General features: G+C 35.1%; 1 protein-coding gene across 1 annotated transcript in view; it reads left to right on the forward strand.

The window, feature by feature from the left end:
• The window catches only part of LOC128983896 (pre-mRNA-processing factor 39), a 91,766-nt gene that overhangs the window by 11,335 nt on the left and 53,432 nt on the right, over positions 1–26,999 (forward strand). The window contains exons 3-6 of the mRNA XM_054403156.1: positions 5,278–5,377; positions 8,141–8,337; positions 18,010–18,150; positions 20,746–20,962. Of these exons, the coding sequence (XP_054259131.1) occupies positions 5,278–5,377; positions 8,141–8,337; positions 18,010–18,150; positions 20,746–20,962 (655 nt within the window). The remainder of the gene's footprint in view (positions 1–5,277; positions 5,378–8,140; positions 8,338–18,009; positions 18,151–20,745; positions 20,963–26,999) is intronic.

The following is a 26,999-nucleotide window of genomic DNA, read 5'->3' on the forward strand; positions in this document are numbered from 1 at the left end:
TTCAATCTTGGACGCTTTCTGTGATTGCAAGAATAAAGCATGGCACCGCTTGATTTTCTGACTTTGTGCCCAATCACTGGTGCTTTTAGACTTGGATTAGCTTAAAAATTAATCTGGCTAGTGTGTTTTGACTAAACGCAGCTACACCACTAACATCACTTTGGTTTCTCCAGTACACTGCTTCAATTGTGTCGGGGGTCTACTGTGAAGCACTGATATGCCGCTGTGATTCTGCTGCTTGTACCCAACTTAAGACTGTTGACCCTTTTAGCGAATTTCCCCTATAGGGAATAAGCTATTACCGTAGTACTCATGGTAAGACCTGGACCCGGGACTGATTTACTTTTTCGTTTTGAGGTCCCTAGAGACCAAAAACACCATCCGTTCAAATTCATATATAGGCCCTATATATATAGCGCGATAACTCAAGCAAAAATCATCCGATTTTGATGAAATTTGGTACAAACGTGTAAACCTACGTTTATTCGAAAGAGTTCGCGAACCAGCATGATCGGACTATGGGAACAGGAGTTAATGGGGGGTTTTATGGGGCAAAAATTGGTTTTTCCCATTTTTGACCCTAAAAACTTAAAATTTAGCATTTTCTTTCCAAACCATTTTGTAGAGCTTAAAAAAACAAATAATTTAGTAGGCCTATATTGAAGCGTTATTATGCGCCTAATGGTTACTGTAAATTTAATATTCTCATGTTATTCTTATGTAGAATAAGTAAACTGTTGTAGTTTGCTTGTTTATGATCATATTTTGATCAAATTTGGGAAATGCATTCATTTCATACTAAACTATTAACATTTTACAAAAAAAAACACCTTTTTACCCTCCCTGTTGCAGCAAACCTAAGTACTCGTTTAACTATTGTTATTTTAATAGGGAATAAATGTGATATTTTTAAGGAGACATTTTAGTGTAAATCCAATCAGGCAAATGGAAATTCGCTTAGTCTGCAGGTTTGCTGCGGTGGGGGTATTTAATTTTACAAAAAATATGCAATAAACGGCAAACAGTATCAGCCATCTGGCATACTTCCTTCCAATAGCTTGCCCATGACGAGCTAATGGAAGGAAGTATGTCAGATGGCTGATACCGTTTGCCGTAACTATGATATTTTATGGAGAAAATCACGTAAATTGCAACTTTTATACTGGTACTTTTTAATTTCATTTAAATTTTTTTTGTTGAGAGAACCAAAGCTCCCCGACGACTACCCGGTACACGGATATCCTTAACACAACCTCGACTCCTACAACCCCCATATCCTCAACGCCCCATGGCGTAGGCCGGAGCTTACGCACCAACCCTGAGCACACCGTGAGGTGGATGACTTAAGGCCATCAAGCTCATCGGCTGCCAACGGCAACTCCCATCGGAAAGAGGGTTGCCCCTCAATCCTTACCAGGGATACCGACTACTTGGTCAAGCGCCCACTCCACCTGGGTTCCCCCAGGTACGACACCCTGAAGAACCATAGTGGAATGCCCTGACGCATTTAGTGCAAGCAACACTCGGGACCTATCTAATCCCTAACAGGCAGAACCCGCCATCAAAGCCAGGAAGAAGGGGACCGCCAGCAAGCTGCCGGGTGAACCCCAACCACCTGTTACCACCACTACCCGATATAGGCCTTACCCAGTTGCTGGGAAACTAGAGGTGACAAAGGCGATAGATCCCGAACACCCCCAGCGGGCTTGAACCCAGCACCCTACTTCGTTTGCCCATCTAACCCAACATCACTGCTAGGCCATCAGGGTTTCCCAAAAGGAGGCAGGAATAGAAGTGGGTCCCACCCGGATGAACCAATCCACCAAAGGTGGCGACACCCTTAGCTCAATTGAGGTTCCAGGGAGAACCCCCCACACTCTAGATAACCATACCTTCCGGTCTCAGAGACAGGGATTGGCTGATGGAGTGCGCCCAGCCATTGCCCTCACACTGCGGAAAGTTACATTCCTCTAGAGTGTCTCCGTGAGCTTACGGGTACTCGCCCGATTTCACCTCCAGGAAGGCTACTTCCAAAGTCGAGTCGTCGATAACTGTGACCTACCAGTACTGTAATGTTTACAGCGTTGGAGGTTGTATCATTGGGTTTAGAGTTGAAACGACCATAACATGCTAAATTTTAATAAAATGTTTCTGGCCGTAATTTAATTTTACGCAAAGACACACACGCACACCCAAACTCACACACACACACAACTTCTAAAATACTTGTTTCCTTTTGGATTCAGGGGGCTACAAAACGGATATTTCCACCTAGAACTCAAAACGCGAACGTTTTGACATCAAACATACTTTCTCCGTATACTACAGTATACGTGGATGTAAAAATTACCAAATAAATAATAAACTGCTAATTTTATCTTCTAAATAATACAGTAGACTCTCGCTCATCCGGATCGGCCTTGTCCGGACTCCCGGTAGTCCGGATCGGCAATCGTGATTTTTTTAGCGTCACAGTACAGTAGAAGTCCGATTATCCGAGCAAAATGGGACCGAGACTACCTCGAATAACAAAAAAAAATTGGATAACACAACAGTAAAAATTATTACCGGTGGTGATATATGCCTGGTGGCCTATGCCTGGGCTATCATTACTGTGGACCTGGAACAAAATTCGGCCGAAAAAATTATGACCGGTGGAAGTGCATATGCGCGGGCTATCATTACTGTGGACCTGGAACAAAATTCAGCCAAAACAATTATTACCGGTGGAAGTGCATATGCCCGCCTATCATTACTGTGGACCTGGAACAAAATTCGGCCGAAAAAATTATGACCGGTGGAAGTGCATGTGGACCTGGAACAAAATTCAGCCAAAACAATTATTACCGGTGGAAGTGCATATGCCCGGCTATCATTACTGTGGACCTGGAACTAAATTGAAAAACTGCTATATACAGTACTGTGTATTTGCTCGACTCTCGATAGTCGGACGTCCTCGACCGGACGTCCGCCACATTAGTCCGGATGCCCACTACGTTCCCCCCTTTATCTATGGACTCTATGATGGATTCAATAAATGAAACGGCTGCAGTGAAAACCGATTTTCCAGGCCGAAAACCGTGCTGGGACATATCTAGAATGTTTGAATTTTCTAAGAATTGGAATAATCTTCTGTACATGACTTGTTCAAAAATTTTTGAAAAAGATGGCAGAATCGAAATTGGACGATAATTTGACATGTCTTTTGTAGAATCTTTTTTATGTATAGGTACGAAAAATGCCAGATATTAAAGAAGAGTTGACCAGATAACCTAAGATTTTACATAGGTGTATTTTTGTAGATAATATTATAGTTACAGGAATTTCATCAAACCCATATGATTGCTTATTTTTTAAAGAATCTAATATTTTAATAATTTCGTTTTCATCCGTGGTCTCACAGCGAAAAGTCTGAAAATGAGGAAAGAGACTACTTGAAAGACTATTTTTCTGTACACTAGGTTCTATATCTGGTTTTGTTTAGGATCTTTTATACAGTTTATAAAATAATTGTTTAACAAATTACTTATAACTAAAACATCAGATACATTCTTACTATCTACAGTCAATTCTAGATTTTGTTTGTTTTAAATAAAGAAAGAAAATATAATTGATTAATAGTTGTTAAACTTTATTATTAACTGTGTTTACAGAAACATGTTTTTTTTTAAGATAAAACAATCATACACATGATTTAATTAATTATATAAACCATGTGATTCTAAATAGGCCTAGTCATTGAGCAAGTTAGTTTCTTTCAATATGCCCTCAAACTAACACGCTCCAACAGGGTTTTCAATCTGGACACTGGTAGGCCTTTCGTTAGGAAATCAGCTAGTTGGTCATTCCCAGACACGTGACGTACATCAAATGTACCTGCAAGACATTGCTCACGTACATACTGGTATCTCATATGAATGTGTTTTGACCGCTTATGAAACTCTCCAGCATTCCTAGCTAGTCGAACAGCTCCAGCGTTGTCTACAAAAAGAACAGCCTTGATTTCTGGACCATATATCTCACCCAACATAGTTTTCAACCATACAATTTGCTTAGAAGCCTCACTCGCAGCAACGAACTCTGCTTCTGTGGTTGACAATGTAACGCAGTGGAAGCGTGCTGGGCCCATAACCTTTTAAATAAAGAAAGAAAATATAATTGATTAATAGTTGTTAAACTTTATTATTAACTGTGTTTACAGAAACATGTTTTTTTTAAGATAAAACAATCATACACGTGATTTAATTAATTATATAAACCATGTGATTCTAAATAGGCCTAGTCATTGAGCAAGTTAGTTTCTTTCAATAGTTTGTTTTTGGGCAGAACTCCAACCTCAGTATTTACTATTTTCCAAGTTGTTTTAATGACATTTTCTGATTCATTTATCTGCTTATTATAAAAATTGGTTTTTGACTCTTTTAACAGTTTCCTATATAACTTGTTTTTCTCTTTAACATATTTCTTCAACTCCTTGTTTTTTGTTACTCTAGCTTCTTCTCCACACATGAAAAATAAACTTCATTCCAGTTTTCACTTTTAAGTGATTCAAGAAATAGGTTTACATTATCTTTTGAAAAGCATCTCTTATATTTTGTTTTATTTCCATCTTCCCAATGAGGTATATCAAATAAAAAATCTAAAAAAGTATATTTTTAAAGTTATGACGTGAAAACATACATTTATTTGCATTGGAAGTTAGTTACCGTTGTTTTTGATAAATGTATGTAGTAACAATATAAAGTGAACTAGTGTATCTGTTGCTCCAATTCGAGCAATTACGAAGTATTACAGGCTTTATTTTAAAACAAATAACAGTCATCAAAAAAAAAAGATCGAATCCGGTGGGTTTCTTGTAAACTCGACTTGACTCAAACCGACTCATAAATTCACTAGACAGTAGATGAGAGACAACCATTTTTATTTGTAATTTCTTTAAGAAATACAACTCAAAATCACTAACTCAAAATACTACTCGCACACTCTCTTCTTAAATATTACATTTTGAGAGAACTGCCAAAACTCAAACAAAACACTTGACCTCTTCATATCAAAGTAAGCAGTCTTTGTTGCCTCATTCTCTTACAAATTCTCTTTGGGAATCTCACTTAATTCCTATGTGTGACCGCAATAGGCTTATGGTGGAGTTGCTACAACAATGATATCTTTGACAAATTCCATAATATGAAAATTTCATTATTCTTAAATTATGTTTTTAATTGTCCATGACTTGATAAAATGTTATCACTGACAGTTTTAATTTGGAATTGTCTACAGGATTCAACCAAGATTGAAGAAGAAGATTTAAATGGTGAAGTTGATTCTGCAACAAAAGGAGGATCTACGAATGAATCTGTGAAGGATTCTTCTAATTCAAGTAAGAAATTTTAACCAGAGGAAAACTTAAGACACCAGACTAATTGAATTATGAACGGTTTCTATTTGGATCTTTAGACAAGTAGAGTAATATTGTTTGAAATTTGTTATTTGCTTTCAATAATTTTACTAATCGTGAGCACACTAATACACAACAGTTAATTAAAAATATGCTTAGGCTTTACAGTAAGTTTTCATCTGATACATTAGGTACGGTATAAACTTTTTAAACCTAATTCAGGATTATTTAAAATGACGATCAGTGTAAACAATTTCAATGTTCTTCAAAAAAATATATAGCTCTGAGAATATATTTGAAACATGATATTTTAATTTGCAGCGGAACTTTGTTGTTGTCTACCAGCCTTTGCCATACTGAATTTATTGCATTTAGTTAGCCTCTTCTCTATGAAATGTTTTTCCAATGACATTTTTGTTGTACCAAATAACATTCCCAAATATTTATAACTATTCAGGGTGTCCACATTCTGGAAAGTCAGGGATAGTCATGGAAAGTCATGGAAAAAAGTTTTGGTCATTGAAAGTCAGGGAAATAGGCAAGAAGTCATGGAAAGTCATGGAAATTTCCAATTATGGATGGATTTGAGGGGACCATTCAATGCTCTAGCCAGCCGTAACCCGGACTGTTGTAGCATTTTTCAGGATTTTTCACAAATGTTCGACAATTCAATTTATTACAGTTGTATTATTTTATGAGTTTTCGGTTTGTTTTAGTTCATTGTTGTACCTATTGTACTCCATTGTTATCTGTTATTACATATTCAGTATTTTCTGCAAAATAACATGTCAAGGCAAGATTATTTGTGTGTGTATGTTATATTATAATTTGCGTGTAAAGTTTGTGAGTCATGGAAATCAATGGTAAATGGTCATGGATAGTCATGGAAAGTCATGGAAATTAATGACAAATCTTTTGTGGACACCCTGCTATTAAACACTTTAACCTGTTTGCCCTTATACCCCCTTCAATCATGTACCAATAATCTACCACCTTTCCTGAAATCCATTATTTTGGATTTCAACAGAATCAGTGTAAGGTTCCAGGTTCCAGGTTGCACTGATTTTAAATTTAAATACTCCCAAGTTTTTAATCATCAATTGTAGCCCTATTGCTATGGAGGGGAGCAGCACAGTGTTGTCTGCATACATGAAAACATTTACTCTGAACGCACACCACCGAAATTACAGCCACCTACAGCACCTCTGGCAAATCGTTTATGAATATAAGCTAAACAGGAAAGGACTTCCTATACATCCTTGCCTTAAGCTAGTTTTGTAGCTTTGTTTTCAAACTCATTTAAAATGTCTCTCTTACACCAAACCGCTGCAGACGTGTTACAATAATAGCTCCCTCAAAATTACATCTAAAACATGATTTGGGACGCCGATTGATAAAAGTTTTAATTTCATTGATCTTCTACCAATAGTATTGATTGCCACCTTTCTCCGCCATACATAGTTTAATATCATCATCCATCGATGCCAAATTAAAAGTATTATCTATAGTGGAATAGTTTTGTCTGAAACTTCAAAAAAATGTGGCTATCATTGACCCAATTTTTAAATCCATTATTTAGCATTTCTATCAATATTTTACCAAGATTTATGGTATGACCTTATTCCAAAAAATTTGAATTATATATACCAAGTAGTGCAGTCAAAAATAGGTCTTGGGCTTTCTTAAAAAAACTCATAGGGAACCCTATCTAGGCCAGGTGCATAGTTATTTTTCAAGCTAGACTAAATAAGTTTTAATTATAGAAAGTCAAAGTCACTATCAAGATAATCGGCAATAAAAGGTTCTACAAACAAAATAGTGCTTTCTACCAGAGGATTTATTTAAGTTTTAAAGTGGATTACCTATTCTTCAGATTTTATAAATAAAATACCTTTTTGTGTAGTATAAAAAGTAAAAACACAAAAGAAATACCGGTACATCAATATATGTCCAAAGTCAATAAACTGTGCAAGTGGGAATTTATCGGTCTCTGGGTACCAGCACCAGTCCAGTCCGCAGGAACGGTCGGCGAAACGCACAGTATGCTACCAATGCACACAAAATAATTCCAGTCCTTTCCACAAAGATTGCGCCACACTGACTGATTTATTTCAGCGGCATCTTGGCGTGCGTCCCGCGGCCGGTCCTTGGTGGCCGGCTCGCACTCAATGTGTTAAGTTCCCAAACATGCTTTAACCTAATTTTAAAACCTCTATACAATGGCTATGCTAAGAGTTATCTTAGACATGAAACAGATTAAATCTTTTATTGAAAATTTTTTTCTTTCTTTACACAATCCTGTTAGGACTAAAAGGTTTAATAATGTGTGGTTATTATTGATGGATAGTAGCCATTCGATTCACATTAGTAGTAATGTCAATGTATTAAAATTAAAAATTATAGTTTAAATGCAATCCTAAATAAATTTGTTTGGATACCGGTAACATCGTACACGTACTGGAGAACCTATGTAGGCTACTTACTATACAATGTACCCTATCTACCCTTAATTTTCTGTACCGCAGAACAGACCCCTAATAGTTAAACAAATTATAAATAACACAGAAATAAAAGTAGAATTCCATCAATAAAACAATATGGCATTTTACAGTAATATTTACTATGTTTATGGTAGGTATTGATTAGGTATTGCTTGGCCTTTGTACCAATAAGTTTACTAATGAAATTGAATCATTTTGTTCAGCTAACCATATTTGATTACTTAGTATGCTGAAAATGTTTTAGATGATGTGCCTGAGCTAGATGAAGCTCCTCCCCCAACTATAACTACACCACCAAGTAGGCCACTTCGTGTTCGAACCAGCTTTTCCACAGGGGATAATGAAGAGGTTGAAGATAAGAAACAAGAAGAAGAAATTCAAATTCCAGAGGAATTCACTGTTGTAGAAGAAGTGGAAAGTGATTCTGATGATGTTCAAGAGGTATATTACTCCCTATAGCATAGGTTTGGTTTTGGGTGTATCTCCAATGAATTTTAACAAATTCTCATGTTGCTAATTTAATTATTTTTGTCGTCTGGAGGGGATGGTAGAAGTGTATAGTTCCTCGTAGGTTTTAGCTCAGGTATATTCAGATGCTAGAGAACAATCATAATCATGGCCTACCGGTATTTAAAACCCTAAATTTTAAGGTACGTTATGTCTTTTGTTTTTTATTCAACTGCTTAAAAGTAATTTATAAACTGCACAACATTTAAACCTATTCCTTTACACATGTAGAACTGAAAACGTGAATTTAAATTATTTTAAATCTTGTTTGTCAAAGATGCCTGCGTTTAAATAGATGGCAAATATCAAGCCCTGTTTGGTATTAAGGTTCAACGTTTTTGATTTATGATAAAAATTGTGAGAGGAACTGTAGAAGAGATCCCCTGATTCTAACATGCTAAACTCAAACTTTGGCAATTCCATTGTAAACTCAACCAATATTGGTTGCATAGCCTTACAAAATCATGTCTATAAAGAATAATTCATATGAATCTTTGATGAAAATCACATAGTAAGTAGTACAAAAAAGCACTAGATTTGACTGTTTGGAAATAGTTCCAACAATGTCAAATAGGCTACTGTTTTGTAATAATATTATTACACACTTTACTACATACATTATTGCATACTATTGGGTATTTTGTCAAATTAATTTACAATATAACTTGAACCCTCTGTCTGGCAACGGTCCAAAAATGGACCACTATTTTTTAACTGTGAACTGGCAGGATCCATTAATGGACCACTATGACATGTTGAGTATTTACGACAAATTAAAGCCAGAAAACTGTTGTAAAGCGTAAATGTTGTAAACTCTGATACATATACATTTAACAAGATGATGTTCTGGGGATTCCTTTCCATATATAAAACACTATCTCCTGAAACTATTATGTTGTCACAAACATCATTAAAAAAAAGACCTACAGTAGACTCCCTCCCTCTTATGCGGACTCCTTGTGACCGAGGCCAGTCCGGATAACGGGTTTTCCAGTTAAACCGACGTCCCCAAAAACTCGTTATGTAACCCAAATATTTTACATAAATTTAGGAGAGCATTGTATTTAGACACATGATCACTTGTCACAAATCTTTCCCATGAGAACATTCGTTTCAGTACAGCCCACTTCCTTCCGATCTAGTCCGGTTAAACCGATGTGCCGATAAAATTTGTCCGGTTAAAGAGATGTAATTTCCGCCGAGTGTAGTCGAGTTATACTGATATCTGATTAAAAGGTGTCCGGATAAGAGGGAGTCTACTGTAGTTAAACTCATTAAACTTGTGGCGAGAGACACAACTCACAACAAAAACAGCAGTTTTTTCAATCTATAGAAAAACAAATCAACAACTGCAAATCAAAAAGAACTGCAAGTGTTGCCATAGCAATCAGAATTCCATGATCCAAAAGTTCTAATAAAAATGTTACACCCTTTTGAAAATGCCCAAAAATTTATGTTTTTATAAAACTAAAGTTCAAGTTTTACTTTTTGACGTCAATCACTTAGTCATTTTATAAATGATAAGGTATAAAAGTATACATTTAATTTTTGATTTTCTTTCACGAACTATCAAATTTATTTACCTCAGATGACATTCAAATGAATTTTTTAGGAAAAAAAAAACATAGTTTTGGAAAAAATCCATAAATTTGTTATTTTTTGGAGCATTTTAAATAAATCAATATTTTGACATAGGGAATTAAATTTGCTACAACTTTTACATTTGAATAAAATTTAAATAAATATTTCTTTTGAGTATAATTTTGGGTTGCTTTCAAAATTTGTAATTTGAAAAAACCAAAGATTTGTAAACTTTTTTGTGCTGTGCACAAACGGATTGCCGAAAACAAAACCTTTTTATATCAGTACATGCCACATTCATTACTGAAAAAGAAAATTTATATATGTATATATGTATATTTTTATACATATATATATATATATATATATATGTATATATATGTATATATATACACATATATATATATGTATATATTTATATGTATATGCATATTTTATATATGTATATTTATGTATAATTTTCTTTTAGAAGAAAACTTCCACCATCCAACCCCTTTGGGAAGGAGAAGGCTACATCGGATTTGGTGGGTAGCCAACTAAAAGGCTCACATGAAACAAATTACTTGAAACCACTTGACTCTAATCACAATGGTACAAACAAAATAAAACACAAACAAGTAAACTACATTGCGACACATAACATAAACTCTCTACTGAAGACTGGTAAGCTCAAGAACTTAACGAATGAACTAGACAAACAAAAGATCATTATAGCGGGACTTCAAGAAATGAGGAATACAACAGAAGATCCATTTATTTTGAATCTCAAGGATATAGGATTTACAATGGAAAACCAGGAAATAAAGTAATGAAACAGTGCCCCCAATTTGGAACAGGATTCATAGTATGTTTGAAAGTAATAGATTCAATAGTTGATTTTAATGCTGTTTCACCATGGATTGCAACCTTGACGTTAAAAACAACAAATAAAATTTACACTATTATTAATGCTCATGCCCCTACAAATGAGAAAAACTTTCTTACAAAAACTATGGAAGAAGTAGAAGATTTCTGGGATCTTTTGGATCAGACAATAAACCAAATTAACAAGAAACACGTTAAGATATTAATTGGAGATTTCAACGCACAGTTGGGAAAAGAAAAGAAATACAGGGATGTAATTGGAAAATATGCCCCTCAGAAACAAACCAATAGAAATGGACAGAGACTAGTTGAAATCTGCAGAACGCATGGACATATCAATAAATCCACATATTTTAAAAGAAAACCAAGTAAACTAAAAACATGGAAACATCCTGATTGGACCAAAGGAGAATGGCAGCTGGACCATGTATGCATGGACAAATCCTTTCATAAAGAAATTCAAAATGTTAAGGTGTTAAGAGGAGTTGATACAGGCTCAGATCATTATCTAGTGAAAATTAAAATTAAATTCACCCCATTAAGAAAAAGGAGACAAAATGTAAATGAGAATAAAAGAAAATATGACCCACGTAAATTAATAAAAAATGAACAATATAAGAACATGACACAAGAAATAAAGTTAACTGATAATTTAGAAGAATTAAAACCAATCTTAAAACAACATGCTGAAGAAGTAGCCCCACTGAATCGACGTAAGAAACATGCTTGGTGGACCACAGAATGTGACAAGGCTCTTGAAGAAAGACATAAAGCCTGGGTAAGATTTCAAAATTAAAAGTCAGAAGAAAATGCCACAAATCTTAAAAACATCAGGAAGAAATGCTCCAAAATTATCCGGAATGCAAAGCGACAATATCAAAAGAATCTTTTGAAATCAATAGAAGAAAACTACTTCAAAACAAATTCTAGAGATTATTTCAAATCATTCAATAAACAGTTAAGTTGTTACACCCCTCCTACATTGCTATTGAAAAACAAAGATGGAAAAATTGCCCATAATAACAAGGAGAATGCAGAAATTATGGCAGAAGCGTTTAATAAACTATTAAACTGCGAAGAACCTAAACATCTTTTAACAATAAATACGAACACTCCCATAAAAACAAATCCAGAAAATTTAAACCCACCTACAATACAAGAAGTAGAATTAGCACTAAAAGATATGAAAAATTATAAAGCATCTGGTGAGGATCAAATTTATCCAGAAATGTGAAAGTATACGGGCAAATCAACAAAAACATCTCTACATATGATATTACAAAAAATCTGGATAACCGAGAAATTCCCAGAGCATTGGACCACAGCCGTAATCAATCCACTTCACAAGAAAGGAGATAAGAGCAACCCGGATAACTATAGAGGAATTTCACTTTTGGATTGCACATATAAGATTTTTTCAAAAATTTTATACAATAGGATTAAGGAACAACTTGATAATGAACTAGGAGAATACCAAGGAGGCTTCAGACCTTGGAGGAGCTGTGCAGAACAAATAATTACGCTGAAATTGATTATGGATTACTACAGAAAACGAAACAAACTTCTTTCAATAACATTTGTAGATTTTAAGAAAGCTTACGATTCCATCCATAGACCATCATTGTTAAAGATTCTCGGACATTTCGGACTCCACCCAAAATTAATAAAACTTATAGAACTTACCTTGACAAATACCTCCAATAAAATTAAATTTAGAGGAGAAATATCAGAACCTTTCCTGGTCAAAACTGGTTTGAGACAGGGAGATGGCCTTTCACCACTTTTTTTAATTGTGCACTTGAATACATTATGAGGGGATGGCTTAAAACAAACCCAAAAGATATTACTGTTGGAACAAATACCCCCGCCGCAGCAAACCTGCCGTCTAAGCGAATTTCCATTTGGCCGAATTGATTTTTAATTGATCTATTTAAATAACATTAGGTTTAACGAGTACCTAGGTTTGCTGCTACAAGGAAACTAATAAAGTAGTGTGTTTTTAGTAAAATATTGATAGCTTACTATAAAATAAATTTGCCAAGTTTGATCAAAATATATCCATAAACAAGCAAACTACAACATTTTACAATATTCTCCATAAGAATAACATGGGAATTTTAAATTTACCATTTTTTTAGTTTTCTCCGTAACCAATAACCGTACAAAAACACAATGATATACTGAATTGTTTGTTTTTTTAAGCTCTTTAAGAAGGTTTAGAGAAAAATTGGGAAATTTTGTGTTTTGAGGGTAAGAAGTGAGAAAAACCAATTTTTACCCCATAAAACCCCCCCATAAAACCCTGTTCCCATGGTCCGATCATGCTGGATCGCGAACTCATTCAAGTTTATCCCGCCTTACACCTTCAAACCAAATTTTATCAAAATCGGATAAAAATTACTCAAGTTATCATGTTCACGGACACACATATATATATATAAATCTATATATATATATATATATATATATATATCTATATATATATATACATATATAAAAATTTGAACGAATGGTATTTTGGCCTCTGGGGACATTAAAATGAAAAAGTAAATCGGTCCCGGGCCTAAGTCTTACCATGAGACCTACGGTAATAGCTACTTCCCTATAGGGAAATTCGCCAACAAAGATGACATAAAGTTAAACTGTTTAGGATTTGCTGACGATCTAGCTCTTCTAGCGAATAACATCCAAGAAACCAAGCAACAAATAAAACCACTTCAGGAAATAGCCCAGAGCATAGGTCCAAAAATTTCTTTTGAGAAAACTGAAATAATGTTAACAAAACCACCATTGGCTAACAAAATCATAATTGGAGAACATTGCATCAAAATTGTAGAAAATTTCAAATACTTAGGTGAAGTTATAACATACAATCTTAAAGAAAATCCATCATGGCAAAATAGAATTAATAAATTGATCCCAGTGCAACCTATTACTAAAAACACATACAACAAAAAATGCCTATCAATAGCAACAAAATTGAAACACTACAAAGCAGTTATAGGCTACTTCCACAAATAACATATGCAAGTGAAACTATATTTAAAACAACTAACACTGTAGCAATAGATAAAATAGTAAAAATAGAAAGAAGAATCATCAGAACATGTATGAACAAAAAATATCAAAAAGATGGAGTTTGGAGACTGGCCTCTAATAAAACTGTATATAAGGAAATAGAGCCATTGACAAGTATAATTAAAAAGAAAAGAATTTCATTCATAGGACAGCTTTTAAGGACACCGGAAAATAGAATAAGCAAGAAAATAATTGACGAGTTGTGGAATAGCAAGAGTGACTTTAGGTGGATTACAGAGATTAAGGAGGACATGAGAAGGTGGAAAATATCATTAGAAGATTTGGAAAATAAGTCAGAGGCGCTTGCAGTACTCAAAGACAGAAATATCATCCTGCCAATAGGAGCAAACAATCAGAGACAAGGAAGAGTGGTTTCGGAAGAAGAAAGAAAACAACGGTCGGAAAGAATGAAGAAGTATTGGGCGGACAAGAAGAAGAGACAGAATTTAAAAAGAATCTAACCATTATATTGACTTAAGTGGTCCAATGCTGGCCATAAAATAATAATAATAATAATAATAATAATAATATATGTATATACTTTTTTTCCAAAATAAATATTTTATAGCATAAAGTAAGTTAATTACAAGTACCAAGTGCACAAAAAAACTCTGACACCACAGGATTTCAGTATTTGCCAGATCTAGGGTAAAGGCACAATATTATATACTCTGATCACAAAATTTAGGACTGCTTAGGATATTGTGCTAAAAATCCTAAATACTGGTTACATATTTTTATTACATAGCCTACATTACTACATAAGTTATTAAATACTATTGGGTGTTCTGTCAAATTAATTTACAATACAGTAGACCCCCTCTTAACCGACCCTAATGGGACCGGACCTAGGTCGGATAACTCAAAAGGTCGGATAAAACGGACAATCCCTAAAATCATAACATAATGAAGTGCTATTCATTTGGAATTATACAGGGTGTCTCAGACCACCCGGCCGGCTTGTATAGCTCCAATATGAAAGCAAATGGAAACCAAATTGCAACTGGAACCCCCTATTTTGACCCCAAGGAATTCAGCTAAATTATTTTCAACCCCAAAAAAGCACCCCAAAGGGCAGATTTTGGGGGGTTGGGGTGGTTTTTGGGAAATTTTCAAATGTAAAGGGGGGTCGTGTTATACCTCTTTTTAAAGGTCCTTTAGTCCTGAGTATTTTAGTGGAAAAAGATTTAAATTATCTTCATTCATATTTACAGGGTGTTCAAAAACGTACAAAAAATAGACCTTTGAACTACTTTTCACTGTAAAGAGGTGGAATTTCGTGGGGGGTTCAAATTTTTAAAACACTTTAATTGCTAAATGAGCTTTCAAAAAACTCTAGTTTCAACCCTTTTGCTATCTTTTTACTTATGTTACGCATTTTCAAACTTTTTGAAGTTTCAAAAGCTGTTATCTCAAAAATTTCAAATGGCAACATGGGTTTCATTACAAACCACATTGTAGCCCTTAAAATTTGCTATAATTTTTGTATTTAATGTTTTTTGGTATCTTCATTGGTTAAAGAGATATAGCGAAATTAGTGTATTTTAATGTTTTATTAAATGGTATTCAAAGTGTATGCTGTTGTAAATGTACACCTCTAGGTCTCAATTAAAACTAATTTTGTCTAAAAAATAAAATAGTACTCAGATTGTTGATCTTGGAAGATTGATAAAGGAAAGAACACAACTGCAAATATTCTAAGTTATTTTACAATTCCATGGCTCTAATAGTACTTTGAATGAATGATTTATTTGAACCAGCATTAATAGCCTACATACCGATGGACTTCTACAAATGCTTAAATTGCCTTCCATTTTGATCCATGCAAACCCCAACTCTGTTTATATGCACGTAGTAATTCTTCTCCACTATTATGGTACTGTATTGATATTTTACTACCGCAGGTGCATTCACCTCTCGTACAGGTCCAGTAAGCTCCTTATAATTTGTTTTATCTGATCAAACGTGACCAGTTTCACGCACACGCTCATTGATTTCATGATGATTTTTTTTATTTACCAATAGCATTTATAGACAGTATTCATTCAAAGCACTATTAGAACTTTGTAATTGTAAAATAACTAAGAATATTTGCAGTTGTGTTCTTTCCTTTATTAATCCTCCAAGTTTAACAATCTGGGTAATGTATTTTAATTTTTTTACATAAGTAGTTTCAATTGAGACCTAGACGTGTACATTTACAACAGCATACACTTTGAAAACCATTTAATAAAACATTAAAATACACTAATTTCGCTATATCTCTTTAACCAATGAAGATACCAAAAAACATTAAATACAAAAATTATAGCAAATTTTAAGGGCTACAATGTGGTTTGTAATGAAACCCATGTTGCCATTTGAAATTTTTGAGATAACAGCTTTTGAAACTTGAAAAAGTTTGAAAATGCGTAACATAAGTAAAAAGATAGCAAAAGGGTTGAAACCAGAGTTTTTTGAAAGCTCATTTAGCAATTAAAGTGTTTTAAAAATTTGAACCCCCCACGAAATTCCACCTCTTTACAGTGAAAAGTAGTTCAAAGGTCTATTTTTTGTACGTTTTTGAACACCCTGTAAATATGAATGAAGATAATTTAAATCTTTTTCCACTAAAATACTCAGGACTAAAGGACCTTTAAAAAGAGGTATAACACGACCCCCCTTTACATTTGAAAATTTCCCAAAAACCACCCCAACCCCCCAAAATCTGCCCTTTGGGGTGCTTTTTTGGGGTTGAAAATAATTTAGCTGAATTCCTTGGGGTCAAAATAGGGGGTTCCAGTTGCAATTAGGTTTCCATTTGCTTTCATATTGGAGCTATACAAGCCGGCCGGGTGGTCTGAGACACCCTGTATAATCACTATTCTGAAATCATAATTGCATTATTTATAAAATAAACTACTCTTATCTCCTTTTTCGTATTGATAGAAAAGTCACTAATAAACACAAAACACGGTTAAGTCAAATAGGCCTACTTTCAGTGGAATATATTATAATACTAGGCAAGAGTCAATAAAATTCCTATTTTAATAACTTTAGTACTGTAATTTATTAATTGATGCTTTACAAATCCATCGTAATACAGTACAGAACCTTTTGTAAAAATTAAATATACAAGCAACCATTTTGTTACAAGACAGGACGTTTATTTATAGCCTCTCACTGGAGGCTCGAGGCACAAAAACTATCTTGACCTTGGAGTTGTTAACCCCCCCCTGCCCTCCCAACAAGTTGCGTTGTTTCGATGTTATAAATTTGCCGCACAGATAACAAACAGATCAGATGCGCTCGAGCTACGAACGATGATGACAAACTGACAATAGGCTGTGCTATATTTTTTGTGATAAACACAAAATAACTTATTCTTAGTCATATCCTGTGGAGATAAGCGTAGGGATCAGTTCTCATCGCCCAGCGTGGGAGCGGAAGTGCCGAGATTCCTAGAAAGCGGCGGTTAAACCGAGCTGCTCTAAAAGCAAGGTCGGTTAAAACAAACTGTATTATTTTACGATTTAAGGCGGATAATCCGATTATCGGTTAATACGAGGTCGGTTAAGAGGGGGTCTACTGTATAACCTTATGGTACAATATTGTACTTCATTCACAAAATGTAGGCGGTTTTAGGGAAAGAAATTTATCCCCTCCACGGCTTGATCCTACAATTAAAACATAGCTCAACAGCTGAGATTTGTCAAAACGTCAATCAGTTGCAACATACATAAAGCCGATAAAAGGTGGTGGGGGGACTTTCCCTTGAACCGCCTAAATTTTGTGAACCTGGACTTTAGTGAAATAACTTAATCGATTAGATGTAGCCCATATCAAATTCTAATATGCAGTAAAATGGACGAGTTTGATTTATTTGTAGGACAATGAAGTAAAGACAAGTTAAGTAAAAATCAATTGTGAATTTTGTTCAGACACTTTTGCCATCTCCTTCCAACCCCTAGAATATGACTTTTAAATAAAGGGAGCTAGCAGTTCTTGAATGGTCAAAACCAGTGAAATATATACATTCTGTCGTATGACAAATTAAATGTAGACAACAACTCTATAGAGCTCATAGCTAATTCATTGTTACAGATACCCCCAGAAAAAATGGAAGATGAACCATGTGACAAGACCTTTCCCCAAACTCAGACCCTTGAAGAAATGACTGTCATCGACGAAGTGATCGATGAATCAGAAAAAAAAGATTCTCTTGACGAGGCAAAACAAGATAGTGTAAGTAACCTAGTAATGCGGATCTGTAGGCCTTGGCCTATAGGCCTACTTAAAATAAATGTATTCTCCGTTCATAGGGTGTTTAAAAAAGAATGATCCGATTTTGTAGGTTCATAATTTGAAAACTAATAGGGTAATCATATGGACATGAGGTTAATTTTATATTAAAGAGTAACTAATTAAGTTTTTTTACACACCATTTACAGGTGCTCAATATGGCGCCCTTTAGATGCACAGCATATGTCCAACTTTCAACAAAAAATTAAGTGATCAAAGTTGTGAAAACAATTGAAAATTGGAAAATAAATGCAAATTATTGAAAGTAGGGCGATTTTTTTTGGGTGAAGGGGTACGATTTTTGGAAAACCCCTATGAGTGTCTTGTAGAAAATTTAATTCCTGACCATGAAAATTCTTTTAAATCTTTAGCTCTTACCGCTTTTAAGTTACTGCATAGCCCTTAAAAAAAACTTGTTTTGTCGTTTTCAAATGTCTGCCATTTTGGATTTTTGGTGTGGTTAAAATTTGAAAATAGGACTTTTGGATTTTTTCTGGATAATTTAAGGCCCGTTCCACACCGTTTTCAAATTTCAAGTCTCTAGCACGTTTTTTAAACGGTTCAGATGAGCATACCAAAGTCGGTCACATTCAATGCTATTCCCCATTAGAATAACATGGAGAAAATTCTAAATTTTGGGGGCGTTTATTGAATACACCATTTTGACAACTACTGAGCTGGGTGTTGACAGAAGCGCACTACTGCAACCTGGCAGAAACCCTGTGAAACTCAAGCACTTCCTCTTTATAACAGTATTTTGTTCGGTCAAATCAGTTTCATAGATGAGTAGATATGGTTTTTTTTTATCGTATGATTCTTTTTCAAACACCCTGTATTTTTCATCACGAACCTGAAGTAAGTTTCACAGGTTTGAAGATTGAGACCTTGCAAAATTTTTCATCCAAGATATGAATGCAATTTTTTGACAAGCTTGAAAGAAACATCATATTCAAATCTCAAAAATCAAAAGTGGCACATAACAAAATAAATAAATCACCGAAGAGAGATCCTACACAATGTATTCAGTAAAAAAGGTTATGGTTGCTCTATAGGCAACAAAAACGATGCAGAGGTTGAAGTAACCACTAATTAATTAGTGGTAAAAACCTATTTAGTATGGTTATGTAGTTGAAGTTAATCTGTTGTCTAAATAATTAAATCAACACCAGATCCACAAGTTTAATCGTAGTGAGACTTAGTACTCGGCTGCAAAATGCCATTTGGAGAGTTTTTATTCTTTAAACTAGATTATATAAACAGGTGATAACCGCATAGTATTGCAAATAGTTACTTTTCCAAATTGTTTGTCAAATAAAGTCCAATTTAATTTTTTTAGTTTGCAAAACAGCTGTTTCTTGGTACAGATGTGTTCCGCTATTCCAAACCTTGCAGGTTTAATCAAATACGCCTATTTTGAACTTAAATTTACAGATTCTTCAATTATTTAATGTTTGCACAAAGTTAACTTATATTACTGCAGACGACGTTGAAGCGAGCAATATCATCACAAATGTCAGAAAAGCGCACAATATTGCTGTAAATGGCAGAAGAGCCCAATATCAACACAAATTTCGCCGAAGCTAGCAATATCCTCAAAGTTATCAATATGAATGTGCTGTTGGCGATGTTAGTAATAACGCCAAGATTATTGAAGATTCTACTGATAATCTTGCAAACGTCAGCAATGCTATTGATTTCATCGCGAACATTGGCAATATTAGGCTAGGTATGTTGCCTAAAATTTCCTAAAATGAAGATATGAACGTCGACAATGCTAGTGAGTTCTGGAACTGGTGGTTTCAGCAATATACTATGAATGTAGACAAAATCTACAATGTTGTCGTGAACGGTGAAGAATCTGGCGATGAAACCAAAAACATAGACGAAAGTAGTAGCAACAACATTGCCATAGTCTTCTGTGATTATGGCAACTTGTTATCATCTCCTGCATCCGTTGAAAATATCCATCCATCTCTTGTGATAATTATATGTGATAATTAATATGTGGCTATAATGACAACATCTTTTGCAAGCGTAAATACACAAAATGTCAACCGCGATTGAGGCAATTTTTCCATCATATCAACTATATATTATTAAAGAAATTTGAATCTGAACAGGGTTTGGCCCCTGTTAGTTTAGAACAGCAGAACTTATTTTTAGTGTTCAAAACAACTGAATCAATATTTATATTTATTTACTTTGCTGCCTACCTTGCTCACTCATAATGACAATTGAACATATAACACAATTCAAGACTATGAGCACCGAGCTTATTATTATACCTGGAGTTAGCACTGGTTTTGAGTTTGACTACATGCCTTTGGTTGTAAGGATGGTATGCTAGTAGTATGCTAGTCTTGTATGTATAAACTGTTCCCAGTAGGCCTACACTAAAATATGGTCGCCAGGAATTACTTCTCAAAATACCACTGATACTCTATATTCTGGAGCAATAAATGTTTACTCATTTTCAACCTATTTGCATTCAAATAAATAGTTTTTAGCGTCTTATTAATTTGTTATGGCTTGAACCAGAACTTGGAGCCAGACACAGAGATGGTGTCTGAGGACGAGTTACCAGCCGAAGTCAACAAGGAGCCTCTAGAGACAGAGGCAGTGTCAGATGAGGAGTTGCCAGCCAGTGGAGACCTGCCTGACACCGAGGCCGTCTCAGAGGACGAGTTACCTCCTGAAGGATCAGAGAAAAAGAAACGCAAGAGGAAGACCACACCCAACTCTAAAAATAAGTCAGGTTAGTCATTCCAATGTTCTATATCGTGAAAAAAAAATTGCAACTTGCTCTAAAGTTTTAGTATCATTAAATAATCTCTAATTTCATTAGGCCTACCCATATTAAATAAATTTATATAATTGTTCAAGTATGCATTAAAAATTAGGATGTAATGCAACAAATTCTTAACAGAAACTGACCACTATCTTATTGTATATTTCCAACCTCAATATGTATCAAGTTAACACGTTAAGTACCACGCAGTCCAATCGGGACGTCATGTTATTCCGTCCGATTCGGTAGGTTGGGTGGACACGATGTCCAGGGTTGTGCAGTGTTTCACCAAATCACCAATAGAGAACAGTGGTGGAAAGGACATACTATGCCTCATAGATGGTGTTACTGCCACTTTCTGATGCCCTACCAGGCTTCTGCATATACTTGTAAACTTGCCCTAAAATTGCCAACCCACTTGAGTCAATGTGGTTTCACTTCAAGTAACCGTCATACATTTGATTAAATAAAACTTGAAATAGAGTTACTTACTTACTTAATCCTGTCCTCTTCTACCAGTTGGTGTCAAGGTTACAAGGCGCCTCCATCACTTTCTGTCTGCAGTGAGTGGTAGAGCTTCACGAATGGAGCTGCCCCTCTCACGCAGAGCATCCTCTAGCTCGTCCTCCCATTTCCTTCTCGGTCTACCTCTCTTGCACTTTCCTTCAACTTTGACCTCTTTCATCATCTTGGGAAGCCGAGTTGTGGGCATACGATGAACATGCCCAAACCACTTTAGTTGCTGTTCCTGTATTGTGGTGGTTAAGGGCTTAACATCTAAAGTGTTTCTTATTGCAACATTTCTTATCCTATCCCTTCTAGTTTTGTTCTTTTTGAGATCAGCTTATTTTGCATATTTTCAGTCTGCAATGAGATATGGATTGATATTCTGGGTGTGGAAGAATTAATGAAATTTTAATCCTACAGAAGGGGGCTATCAGAGCTTTGAATGGATCGGAGCCAGACGAGCATTTCAAGCCTCTTTTGAAGGATTTTAAGATTCAAACTTTAATAAATTTGTTTATTTATGATCTTACCCTTTATATCTAAAAAAAACCCTATCACCTAAAATTCAATAATCATAATCACAATACCAGATTTAACAATAGTGCCTTGTTAGAATCACATCGTCTGAATAAGACTAGCAAGAGCCACATAGTGCTATCATTGCTATCGACTAAATTATATAACCTTTTAAAACACAATATTGATGCTTATCTGCAGGAAAAATTAAGTTCTTGTTTTATAATTGGCTATTAGACAACCCTTCTTATAGCCTAAACGATTTTTTAAATCTGGCCAAATAAACGTTTGATTGCATAACCCTCCTGTTCACCTGTTGCTTTATCAGGTCCTTAATTATTATTGTTTGTTTAGTCATATGTACATATTTTAGTAATTAAGGCCTATTGTTTTTTTTTCTAAATATTAAAAGTGTTTTGATTTTGTTTTGTTTGACAATTGATGTATGATCATGATTTTGACTTTGTCGATGATCTAATCAAATCAAATCAAATATATTTATTTCCATTCGGTACAATAAAGTACAATAGGATAGGTCAGATTGCATTTTACAAATTGTCATGAAGCAAATTAAAGTAGATGTAAATATAAAATTAAACTTAAATTTTACAATATATAGAAGAAACAACTAAACAAACAATTTCTCCTTCAAGCTGGCCTTGAACATAAATAACAGATAAAATAGAAAATAATTTCTGATAACATCATATCTTAATGATAAAAAGAGAGTTTTAGTTTTCAATAATAGTTTTAATGTGAAGAATAATTTATAGAGACTATTAATTTTAATAGAGTGTGGGGATTTGTATTTAAGTGTATAGAACAATCTAGAAAGCAATTTGGCAAGAAAAAACTCATTAAGTGATTAAAGTGGGTTTATTAATAACCAGTTATAAAACTTTCTCTTGAATTGTTTGACATCATATTTTGAGATAAGGCCAATGAGTTTATTGTAGACCTTAGGAGCTACAACAACATGGCTATTTATAGGTTTTGAGAGCCTGTGGTAGTCAATGGAAGTATAATTTTTATTTCTAGTATTATATCTGTGTTAATGGAATTTTAGTATTTGTGTGTTATTTATTACATATACAGTTAAATCAAAGATATACAGATTAATAATAGTAGGAATTTTTATTGAAACAAAAAGAGGTTTACAATGTTCATCAAGTTCAGATTCAGCGATAACCCTAACGGCTCTTTTTTGGAGGATTAAGATTTGTAATGTATCCTTATGACAAATAACGATTTTCATTTATTATTTTTTATTTTCCTAAGATACCTCATTTCCATTGCTTGGAGCTTGCTTTTGAGTCTTTTGGTCCAGGATTCACATCACACACTTTAATTGGAACCTTTTTTAGACACCAACTTCAAAATAATCTGTAGGGGTCTGCGGTACAGAAAATTTAAGGTTGGTACGGTTTGGTACGGTACAATGTCTTGTACCTCGGTACGAAATCGGTACGGTACGCGGCTATCAGTAATTTTGCGGTTTTCTCCTCAGATTGAAACCATTATTTTAAATTGTAATACATTGACATTACTACGAAAATGGATAGTTTCCTACATTTGTGGTTTTCTAACAACAATTAATTACTGTCCCACACATTATTAAAACCTTTTCCTTCTAACGGGATTGTGTCAAGAAATGAACAATGTAATGATAAAGGCTTCCCCTATTTTACTGCTAAGTTAAGTACTTGACTTGATTATTGGGGTCTGCGGGTCAGACTTTTTTTTGTTCGCGTTGGGTCAAGCCAAAAATTGTTTATTAATGGATTTTTTAAATCTTCTATCTGTGTTTATATTATTACTTGATAATAAAATGAAAAAATTGTATTTATGTATATTATTTCATTTTCATTTCTCATTTACATCTTGGGAATTGCATTAACTGCAAGAAGGAACAAAATAAAATTTCTATGTTTCCACAATGCAATATGTATCATTCATTCCTCCCTCGTAACCACCTAAACTTAGGTGTAACTTTTGTGCTTGTACAAAACCTCACACTTGCAATAGCATTATTAGTTACAGCATCATAAATACATTACCTATTATTGGCATTAGTAGTCCTACAGCTTTACATAAAAATAATTTTTTAAAGGGCCTGAAATAGTAATAGGCTAAGCAACATGACAAGTCGAGAACTCATTGAAGATAAGATGTTGTGTAAACTGATTTAGATTTACTGTAAAACTCTAAAATAGTAATTGACACACACATGGGTTATTTACCTTACACATGGTTTGTTTATGGTATAATTAGTAAGGACTGTATAAATTACATATCAAGTCATACAGTAGCATAGATAGACCTACAGCAAAAGATTGAAATCTAAAACAACTGATTTAGATAACTAATAAATTAAAAAAATTAAAAATCAATAAACTCAAGTCAAGATATTGTTTAAATCACAATTAATTAGGTAGCCTAAAAGGAACTCTTAACTAATTAATATATAGAAGATTATATTAAATCAAGAGAAAAGAAAATTAAATGCCAACTTGGCAACATAATGCAGAGACACTAATGCCCTAATTAGCAACTCAAGTCAATGTTTTTAAACTGTAAGTCAATGTTTTTGAAACTGCAGGGTCTTTTTCTCAAAAGGAATGGTAGTAGGATGTAAACAAAAAACCATGAATCACTCTCACGAGCCAGGCCCCGGGGACACTCAAGGTCATATACCCTCCCCCTCCCCTCTTACACGACCCTTGAGTACAACAATTATTTTCATGATAAAATATTAATGGATTTTGGACTGCTAATGGTTTTTTTTTTGCATCACTACCCTAGCAATAAATTATGAAGATCGTATACAAACATCTGATAAGCCTTTTATGTGCTTGGTTGAATGAATATGATAGTAAACTGAAAGTAGTTTATTATTATAATAGGTTGTACCGAACCGAGTTTGTATGCTGTACCGAACCGATGACGGTATGTACCATAACATAACCGACTTTTTCGGTGCGCCCCTACTAATCTGTCAAATGATATATGCCTTTTTGTAGCTACTGAACAATTTTGAGGTAAATTAAATACAAAAATGTTAAAATATGAAAAAGGTAGGCCTAATACATGTTTTTTAGATATTTTTATTGAACAAAATATACAAAGATATAAAAAAGTAAAACATTTAGGCAAAATGGACTTAAAAAGAATTTACATTTTACATGTTTTGATACTTACTTTCCGTGTCCGGAAAAAAAACACCAGCTCAGTTAGATATTATTTTTCCAATAATCTGCCACATATAAGGCTTCGTCATTTGCCTCCTTAAGATCGAGCCTGGAGCATATTCTGTCCATATCTGGACAAACTAGTAGTACAAACTAGTAGTAGTAGTTCATGGTCCTGAGGGGCCCCACATGTGCAGTTTGGTTCTCCTTCATAGTACCCCCATCTCATGAGGTTTACTTTGCACCTCGAGACCCCACTTCGCAATCTATTTAGGGTCCTCCATGTGGGGTAAGGCAGGTGACAGCCTGCAGGGAGTTCCTCTCTGAGTTGTACTGGTGGCTGTTGAGCCTCCTGCCTCCATAGCTGAAGCCTTAATACTTCCGGTGTTACTGAATGTACGAGGGTCGTCTCAAAAGTAAGTTACACATTTGTTTTAAATCACAGCGTCGAGCGCTAGAAAGCTGGGAGTCGCGGGGAATTTTCGTCTGGATGTAGTGGAAACACTGCATCCATCGCGGCCGCCTACGACACGCGCCCCTCCAGTATCGCTCCGGCAATCATGGAGACACCACTTGTTCCCACCGCCGATTGTGAAATCCGTGCAGTAATTAGATTTTTGACTGCAAAGAATAAAAATGCAAGTGAAATTCATCGAGAATTGTGCAGTGTTTATGGTAAAAATGTGATGTCTAGGCTAATGGTTTCCCGCTGGCGTCAATCGTTTATTGATGGACGAAAATCGTTACACGATGAACAACGAAGTGGCCGCCCGTCCACTTCCCGCGCTTTGACTGTTGTTGAAGATGTCCGCAAGGTCATTGACACTGACCGGCGCTTGACATTGGATGAAATCATCACACAGCTTCCTCCAAATGTTGAAATTAGTTGTGCGTCGCTTCACAGAATCATTTCGGACGATCTCAGTTTGTCAAAAGTCTGTGCAAGATGGGTGCCACGCCTTCTTTCAGAAAGGCATAAGGAGTAGAGGGTTGATGCTGCTCTCCAGTTCCAACAATTTTTTGATGATGAGGGAGATGGCCTATTCAACAGGATAGTAACCGGGGACGAGACTTGGGTGCACATTTGGACGCCCGAAAGCAAGCGGCAGAGCATGGTGTGGAAGGGAAAGGACGAGCCTACTCCAAAAAAGGCAAAAGTCGCCGAATCAGCTGGCAAGGTCATGGCAACGATCTTTTGGGACTCTGAGGGAGTATTGTTGATTGATTACCTGCCAAGGGGGGAAACAATTACAGCTGAACGTTATTGTGAAGTGCTACGTAAGCTGAGAAGGGCGATACAGAACAAAAGGAGGGGGAAGTTGACCAAAACAGCGCTCCTGACTTGGCGCCGAGTGATTTTCATCTCTTCCCGGAGTTGAAGCGGCATTTAGGCGGGAAGCGCTTCGAAAACGAAGACGAACTGAAACGGGAGGTGGAACAATGGCTAACCAAAATGGCGGCAGAGTGGTATGATGCTGGACTAAAAAAACTGTTGCCACGTTATCAAAAATGCCTTGAAAAAGATGGCGACTACGTAGAAAAATAGTCTATTTATATATCTTTTAAAATATACCCTTTTCAAATCAAATTTGGCTTTTTTATTTATTTTGGAAATAGGTGTAACTTACTTTTAAGATGACCCTCGTATCTCAGTGGTTTTGAGGAAACTCTTTCTTGACCGGAGTCTAAAGGGCTGCGGTTGATGCCCATATAGTGGATGCCGGTGGTCGGTCACTTGCTTCTGTCATTCTACTGCGGCTGCCACGTTTCTCCTTACATATGGTGGAGCTACC

This window comes from Macrosteles quadrilineatus, unplaced genomic scaffold, assembly GCF_028750875.1.
Source record: "Macrosteles quadrilineatus isolate MER2022 unplaced genomic scaffold, UCM_ALF_1.0 Scaffold_1__1_contigs__length_201487025, whole genome shotgun sequence".
In the NCBI taxonomy this organism is placed as follows: Eukaryota; Metazoa; Arthropoda; class Insecta; order Hemiptera; family Cicadellidae; genus Macrosteles; species Macrosteles quadrilineatus.